The 9,554-nt window shown below is 50.8% G+C and overlaps 1 protein-coding gene across 10 annotated transcripts in view; it reads left to right on the top strand.

Annotated features, from left to right (window-relative positions):
• The first annotated feature begins 470 nt into the window (after positions 1-470).
• Positions 471-9,554, top strand: part of ush1c (USH1 protein network component harmonin) — a 66,224-nt gene continuing 57,140 nt past the window's right edge. For 9 of the 10 annotated variants that reach the window (XM_031899759.1, XM_031899757.1, XM_031899754.1 and 6 more), the window contains exon 1: positions 471-578. In XM_031899759.1, the coding sequence (XP_031755619.1) occupies positions 543-578 (36 nt within the window). In that variant the 5' untranslated portion in view covers positions 471-542. 10 annotated transcript variants of the gene reach the window in all.

Here is a 9,554-nt window from a genome sequence, read left to right as displayed (position 1 = left end):
GAGTGAATAACCCAGGGGGTAGGTACCGGGCAGAAGGGAACAGTTTGTGTGCGGGACCAGCTGTACCTGGCAGAGAGTGAATAACCCAGGGGGTAGGTACCGGGCAGAAGGGAACAGTTTGTGTGCGGGACCAGCTGTACCTGGCAGAGAGTGAATAACCCAGGGGGTAGGTACCGGGCAGAAGGGAACAGTTTGTGTGCGGGACCAGCTGTTCCTGGCAGAGAGTGAATAACCCAGGGGGTAGGTACCGGGCAGGAGGGAACAGTTTGTGTGCGGGACCAGCTGTTCCTGGTGGAAGAGACACAGAAAATGATCAGGGAAGAGGGGACAGCTCTGACCAATAAGAACACAGGTGTCACAGAAGTGAAGTGTTAGTTTGCTCAGGCAGCCAATGAGAAAGTAATTTACATGCCATTCCCCTCCCCCCTGCATGTTTAGCTCCCAGGAGCAGCAGGAGGAGGAGGAGGAGGAGGAGGAGGAGGAGGAGGAGGGAGAGCCTAAGGGACCCATCACACACCTGGCACCGGCTGCAGCCTGGCACCATGGAGAGGAAGATAGCCAGAGAGTTCCGGCACAAGGTAAGGGATACCCCCCATATACCCTCCATGTACCCCCTGTACCCCCCCCCCCCTTACTGCCCTGGGGCTGCTGGGGAGGGAAGTAAGTGCTTCCCAGGGAAGGTTCCGGCCACCAACACTCTCACTTGGACTATGGACCCTGAGGTACAACTCAGCCCCGAAGGCTCCTTCCCTGGGCAATGGCACCGGCTCCTCTCCCCCGGCACTCTCTCACTAATAAACTGCAAGCTCTTGGGCCCAATCATTTCCTGTATCAGTGATGGCACCGGCTCCTCTCCCCCGGCACTCTCTCACTAATAAACTGCAAGCTCTTGGGCCCAATCATTTCCTGTATCAGTGATGGCAGCGGCTCCTCTCCCCCGGCACTCTCTCACTAATAAACTGCAAGCTCTTGGGCCCAATCATTTCCTGTATCAGTGATGGCAGCGGCTCCTCTCCCCCGGCACTCTCTCACTAATAAACTGCAAGCTCTTGGGCCCAATCATTTCCTGTATCAGTGATGGCAGCCGCTCCTCTCCCCCGGCACTCTCTCACTAATAAACTGCAAGCTCTTGGGCCCAATCATTTCCTGTATCAGTGATGGCAGCCGCTCCTCTCCCCCGGCACTCTCTCACTAATAAACTGCAAGCTCTTGGGCCCAATCATTTCCTGTATTTCCTGACCGGGGTATATACACACTAACTAGGGTAGATATGTACTGACCGGGGTATATACGCACTAACTAGGGTAGATATGTACTGACCGGGGTATATAAGCACTAACTAGGGTAGATATGTACTGACCGGGGTATATACACACTAACTAGGGTAGATATGTACTGACCGGGGTATATACACACTAACTAGGGTAGATATGTACTGACCGGGGTATATAAGCACTAACTAGGGTAGTTATGTACTGACCGGGGTATATAAGCACTAACTAGGGTAGATATGTACTGACCGGGGTATATAAGCACTAACTAGGGTAGATATGTACTGACTGGGGTATATAAGCACTAACTAGGGTAGATATGTACTGACCGGGGTATATAAGCACTAACTAGGGTAGATATGTACTGACCGGGGTATATACGCACTAACTAGGGTAGATATGTACTGACCGGGGTATATATACACTAACTAGGGTAGTTATGTACTGACCGGGGTATATATGCACTAACTAGGGTAGATATGTACTGACTGGGGTATATAAGCACTAACTAGGGTAGATATGTACTGACTGGGGTATATACGCACTAACTAGGGTAGATAAGTACTGACCGGGGTATATACGCACTAACTAGGGTAGATAAGTACTGACCGGGGTATATACGCACTAACTAGGGTAGATATGTACTGACCGGGGTATAAATGCACTAACTATGGTAGATATGTACTGACCGGGGTATATACGCACTAACTAGGGTAGATATGTACTGACCGGGGTATATACGCACTAACTAGGGTAGATAAGTACTGACCGGGGTATATACGCACTAACTAGGGTAGATATGTACTGACCGGGGTATAAATGCACTAACTATGGTAGATATGTACTGACCGGGGTATATACGCACTAACTAGGGTAGATAAGTACTGACCGGGGTATATACGCACTAACTAGGGTAGATAAGTACTGACCGGGGTATATACGCACTAACTAGGGTAGTTATGTACTGACCGGGGTATATACGCACTAACTAGGGTAGTTATGTACTGACCGGGGTATATACGCACTAACTAGGGTAGTTATGTACTGACCGGGGTATATACGCACTAACTAGGGTAGATATGTACTGACCGGGGTATATACGCACTAACTAGGGTAGATAAGTACTGACCGAGGTATATACGCACTAACTAGGGTAGTTATGTACTGACCGGGGTATATACGCACTAACTAGGGTAGATATGTACTGACCGGGGTATATACGCACTAACTAGGGTAGATAAGTACTGACCGGGGTATATACGCACTAACTAGGGTAGATATGTACTGACCGGGGTATATACGCACTAACTAGGGTAGATATGTACTGACCGGGGTATATAAGCACTAACTAGGGTAGATAAGTACTGACCGGGGGTATATACGCACTAACTAGGGTAGTTATGTACTGACCGGGGTATATACGCACTAACTAGGGTAGTTATTTCCTGACCGGGGTATATACGCACTAACTAGGGTAGTTATGTACTGACCGGGGTATATACGCACTAACTAGGGTAGATATGTACTGACCGGGGTATATACGCACTAACTAGGGTAGATAAGTACTGACCGGGGTATATACGCACTAACTAGGGTAGTTATGTACTGACCGGGGTATATACGCACTAACTAGGGTAGATATGTACTGACCGGGGTATATACGCACTAACTAGGGTAGATATGTACTGACCGGGGTATATACGCACTAACTAGGGTAGATATGTACTGACCGGGGTATATACGCACTAACTAGGGTACTTATGTACTGACCGGGGTATATACGCACTAACTAGGGTAGATATGTACTGACCGGGGTATATACGCACTAACTAGGGTAGATATGTACTGACCGGGGTATATACGCAGTAACTAGGGTAGATATGTACTGACCGGGGTATATACGCAGTAACTAGGGTAGATATGTACTGACCGGGGTATATACGCACTAACTAGGGTAGATATGTACTGACCGGGGTATATACGCACTAACTAGGGTAGATATGTACTGACCGGGGTATATACGCACTAACTAGGGTAGATATGTACTGACCGGGGTATATACGCACTAACTAGGGTAGATATGTACTGACCGGGGTATATATGCACTAACTAGGGTAGATATGTACTGACCGGGGTATATACGCACTAACTAGGGTAGATATGTACTGACCGGGGTATATACGCACTAACTAGGGTAGATATGTACTGACAGGGGTATATACACACTAACTAGGGTAGATATGTACTGACCGGGGTATATACGCACTAACTAGGGTAGATATGTACTGACCGGGGTATATACGCAGTAACTAGGGTAGATATGTACTGACCGGGGTATATACGCACTAACTAGGGTAGATATGTACTGACCGGGGTATATATGCACTAACTAGGGTAGATATGTACTGACCGGGGTATATACGCACTAACTAGGGTAGATATGTACTGACCGGGGTATATACGCAGTAACTAGGGTAGATATGTACTGACCGGGGTATATACGCACTAACTAGGGTAGATATGTACTGACCGGGGTATATACGCACTAACTAGGGTAGATATGTACTGACCGGGGTATATATGCACTAACTAGGGTAGATATGTACTGACCGGGGTATATACGCACTAACTAGGGTAGATATGTACTGACCGGGGTATATACGCACTAACTAGGGTAGATATGTACTGACCGGGGTATATACACACTAACTAGGGTAGATATGTACTGACCGGGGTATATATGCACTAACTAGGGTAGATATGTACTGACTGGGGTATATACGCGCTAACTAGGGTAGATATGTACTGACCGGGGTATATATGCACTAACTAGGGTAGATATGTACTGACCGGGGTATATACACACTAACTAGGGTAGATATGTACTGACCGGGGTATATACGCACTAACTAGGGTAGATATGTACTGACCGGGGTATATACGCACTAACTAGGGTAGATATGTACTGACCGGGGTATATACGCACTAACTAGGGTAGATATGTACTGACCGGGGTATATACGCGCTAACTAGGGTAGTTATGTACTGACCGGGGTATATACGCACTAACTAGGGTAGTTATGTACTGACCGGGGTATATACGCACTAACTAGGGTAGATATGTACTGACCGGGGTATATACGCACTAACTAGGGTAGATATGTACTGACCGGGGTATATACGCACTAACTAGGGTAGTTATGTACTGACCGGGGTATATACGCACTAACTAGGGTAGATATGTACTGACCGGGGTATATACGCACTAACTAGGGTAGATATGTACTGACCGGGGTATATATGTACTAACTAGGGTAGATATGTACTGACCGGGGTATATATGTACTAACTAGGGTAGATATGTACTGACCGGGGTATATACGCACTAACTAGGGTAGTTATGTACTGACCGGCCCAGATCGCACAGTTCCTCTCACCCCCCCCCCCCTGACACTTTGCACTGGGAGTTACCCATAATCCTCTGCCTTTACGGCTGCAGCACAAAGTACAAAGGGATGTGTGGGCGGAGTCAGGAGAATTAGGCGCATTGGGGCTTATTTACCAACGCCAGTTCTCCCAAGATTCCCAGGAGATGGCCACACCCACCAACGTATGATTGGCACTTAGTTTGTTATAGTGCCCCTGTGAGATGAGTAAATACCCCAGCACTAGTGCCCCCCCATGTGTCCTATTTGCACCCTTACTCTCATTATTCCCACCCCCCCCTCTCCCAGTAACAGGAGGGCGGGTCGTTGGCATCTGGGCAACTAATTGGCCTATTGAGTGCTCTGATTTATGTGACAGCACAAGAATGGAACCGACCATCCCTCCCTTCCACAATGGATCAGTCCATCTGCTTAATCTGCTGCTGATTGGCTCATTACCCTGGGGCCCATAATAGGGTTACTCCTGGGGGGTTATTGGCTACTGCCCAGTTAGGGGGCAAAAAGTCTTAGTGACTGGGACACTGGGGGCATCAACTAACAGGAAATTAGGGTGTCCCCTTCTGTAACTGCCCCCCCCCCCACTGCTACTATAGGCACCATCTCTCCCTACTATACCTGCTATTCCACAGCCCCAGTCCCTTCCCAGAGGCTATTATCCCCCCACTGCTACTATAGGCACCATCTCTCCCTACTATACCTGCTATCCCACAGCCCCAGTCCCTTCCCAGAGGCTATTATCCCACTGCTACTATAGGCACCATCTCTCCCTACTATACCTGCTATCCCACAGCCCCAGTCCCTTCCCAGAGGCTATTATCCCCCCACTGTTACTATAGGCTCCATCTCTCCCTACTATACCTGCTATCCCACAGCCCCAGTCCCTTCCCAGAGGCTATTATCCCCCCACTGCTACTATAGGCACCATCTCTCCCTACTATACCTGCTATCCCACAGCCCCAGTCCCTTCCCAGAGGCTATTATCCCCTCACTGCTACTATAGGCACCATCTCTCCCTACTATACCTGCTATCCCACAGCCCCAGTCCCTTCCCAGAGGCTATTATCCCCCCACTGCTACTATAGGCACCATCTCTCCCTACTATACCTGCTATCCCACAGCCCCAGTCCCTTCCCAGAGGCTATTATCCCCCCACTGCTACTATAGGCACCATCTCTCCCTACTATACCTGCTATCCCACAGCCCCAGTCCCTTCCCAGAGGCTATTATCCCCCCACTGCTACTATAGGCACCATCTCTCCCTACTATACCTGCTATCCCACAGCCCCAGTCCCTTCCCAGAGGCTATTATCCCCCCACTGCTACTATAGGCACCATCTCTCCCTACTATACCTGCTATCCCACAGCCCCAGTCCCTTCCCAGAGGCTATTATCCCACTGCTACTATAGGCACCATCTCTCCCTACTATACCTGCTATCCCACAGCCCCAGTCCCTTCCCGGAGGCTATTATCCCACTGCTACTATAGGCACCATCTCTCCCTACTATACCTGCTATCCCACAGCCCCAGTCCCTTCCTAGAGGCTATTATCCCCCCACTGCTACTATAGGCACCATCTCTCCCTACTATACCTGCTATCCCACAGCCCCAGTCCCTTCCCAGAGGCTATTATCCCACTGCTACTATAGGCACCATCTCTCCCCTACTATACCTGCTATCCCACAGCCCCAGTCCCTTCCCAGAGGCTATTATCCCCCCACTGCTACTATAGGCACCATCTCTCCCTACTATACCTGCTATCCCACAGCCCCAGTCCCTTCCCAGAGGCTATTATCCCCCCACTGCTACTATAGGCACCATCTCTCCCTACTATACCTGCTATCCCACAGCCCCAGTCCCTTCCCAGAGGCTATTATCCCCCCACTGCTACTATAGGCACCATCTCTCCCTACTATACCTGCTATCCCACAGCCCCAGTCCCTTCCCAGAGGCTATTATCCCCCCACTGCTACTATAGGCACCATCTCTCCCTACTATACCTGCTATTCCCACAGCCCCAGTCCCTTCCCAGAGGCTATTATCCCCCCACTGCTACTATAGGCACCATCTCTCCCTACTATACCTGCTATCCCACAGCCCCAGTCCCTTCCCAGAGGCTATTATCCCACTGCTACTATAGGCACCATCTCTCCCTACTATACCTGCTATCCCACAGCCCCAGTCCCTTCCCAGAGGCTATTATCCCACTGCTACTATAGGCACCATCTCTCCCTACTATACCTGCTATCCCACAGCCACAGTCCCTTCCCAGAGGCTATTATCCCCCCACTGCTACTATAGGCACCATCTCTCCCTACTATACCTGCTATCCCACAGCCCCAGTCCCTTCCCAGAGGCTATTATCCCCCCACTGCTACTATAGGCACCATCTCTCCCTACTATACCTGCTATCCCACAGCCCCAGTCCCTTCCCAGAGGCTATTATCCCCCCACTGCTACTATAGGCACCATCTCTCCCTACTATACCTGCTATTCCCACAGCCCCAGTCCCTTCCCAGAGGCTATTATCCCCCCACTGCTACTATAGGCACCATCTCTCCCTACTATACCTGCTATCCCACAGCCCCAGTCCCTTCCCAGAGGCTATTATCCCACTGCTACTATAGGCACCATCTCTCCCTACTATACCTGCTATCCCACAGCCCCAGTCCCTTCCCAGAGGCTATTATCCCACTGCTACTATAGGCACCATCTCTCCCTACTATACCTGCTATCCCACAGCCACAGTCCCTTCCCAGAGGCTATTATCCCCCCACTGCTACTATAGGCACCATCTCTCCCTACTATACCTGCTATCCCACAGCCCCAGTCCCTTCCCAGAGGCTATTATCCCCCCACTGCTACTATAGGCACCATCTCTCCCTACTATACCTGCTATCCCACAGTCCCAGTCCCTTCCCAGAGGCTATTATCCCCCCACTGCTACTATAGGCACCATCTCTCCCTACTATACCTGCTATCCCACAGCCCCAGTCCCTTCCCAGAGGCTATTATCCCCCCACTGCTACTATAGGCACCATCTCTCCCTACTATACCTGCTATCCCACAGCCCCAGTCCCTTCCCAGAGGCTATTATCCCCCCACTGCTACTATAGGCACCATCTCTCCCTACTATACCTGCTATCCCACAGCCCCAGTCCCTTCCCAGAGGCTATTATCCCCCCACTGCTACTATAGGCACCATCTCTCCCTACTATACCTGCTATCCCACAGCCCCAGTCCCTTCCCAGAGGCTATTATCCCACTGCTACTATAGGCACCATCTCTCCCTACTATACCTGCTATCCCACAGCCCCAGTCCCTTCCCAGAGGCTATTATCCCACTGCTACTATAGGCACCATCTCTCCCTACTATACCTGCTATCCCACAGCCCCAGTCCCTTCCCAGAGGCTATTATCCCCCCACTGCTACTATAGGCACCATCTCTCCCTACTATACCTGCTATCCCACAGCCCCAGTCCCTTCCCAGAGGCTATTATCCCCCCCCCCACTGCTACTATAGGCACCATCTCTCCCTACTATACCTGCTATCCCACAGCCCCAGTCCCTTCCCAGAGGCTATTATCCCACTGCTACTATAGGCACCATCTCTCCCTACTATACCTGCTATCCCACAGCCCCAGTCCCTTCCCAGAGGCTATTATCCCACTGCTACTATAGGCACCATCTCTCCCTACTATACCTGCTATCCCACAGCCACAGTCCCTTCCCAGAGGCTATTATCCCCCCACTGCTACTATAGGCACCATCTCTCCCTACTATACCTGCTATCCCACAGCCCCAGTCCCTTCCCAGAGGCTATTATCCCCCCACTGCTACTATAGGCACCATCTCTCCCTACTATACCTGCTATCCCACAGCCCCAGTCCCTTCCCAGAGGCTATTATCCCCCCACTGCTACTATAGGCACCATCTCTCCCTACTATACCTGCTATCCCACAGCCACAGTCCCTTCCCAGAGGCTATTATCCCACTGCTACTATAGGCACCATCTCTCCCTACTATACCTGCTATCCCACAGCCCCAGTCCCTTCCCAGAGGCTATTATCCCCCCACTGCTACTATAGGCACCATCTCTCCCTACTATACCTGCTATCCCACAGCCCCAGTTCCTTCCCAGAGGCTATTATCCCACTGCTACTATAGGCACCATCTCTCCCTACTATACCTGCTATCCCACAGTCCCAGTCCCTTCCCAGAGGCTATTATCCCCCCACTGCTACTATAGGCACCATCTCTCCCTACTATACCTGCTATCCCACAGCCCCAGTCCCTTCCCAGAGGCTATTATCCCCCCACTGCTACTATAGGCACCATCTCTCCCTACTATACCTGCTATCCCACAGCCCCAGTCCCTTCCCAGAGGCTATTATCCCCCCCCCCACTGCTACTATAGGCACCATCTCTCCCTACTATACCTGCTATCCCACAGCCCCAGTCCCTTCCCAGAGGCTATTACCCCCCCCCCCCCCACTGCTACTATAGGCACCATCTCTCCCTACTATACCTGCTATCCCACAGCCCCAGTCCCTTCCCAGAGGCTATTATCCCACTGCTACTATAGGCACCATCTCTCCCTACTATACCTGCTATCCCACAGCCACAGTCCCTTCCCAGAGGCTATTATCCCCCCACTGCTACTATAGGCACCATCTCTCCCTACTATACCTGCTATCCCACAGCCCCAGTCCCTTCCCAGAGGCTATTATCCCCCCACTGCTACTATAGGCACCATCTCTCCCTACTATACCTGCTATCCCACAGCCCCAGTCCCTTCCCAGAGGCTATTATCCCCCCACTGCTACTATAGGCACCAT

This window comes from Xenopus tropicalis, chromosome 4 (genome assembly GCF_000004195.4).
Source record: "Xenopus tropicalis strain Nigerian chromosome 4, UCB_Xtro_10.0, whole genome shotgun sequence".
NCBI lineage: Eukaryota > Metazoa > Chordata > Amphibia > Anura > Pipidae > Xenopus > Xenopus tropicalis.
Note: the sequence above shows the minus strand (reverse complement) of the source record. Positions and strands in the feature narration are given on the sequence as shown.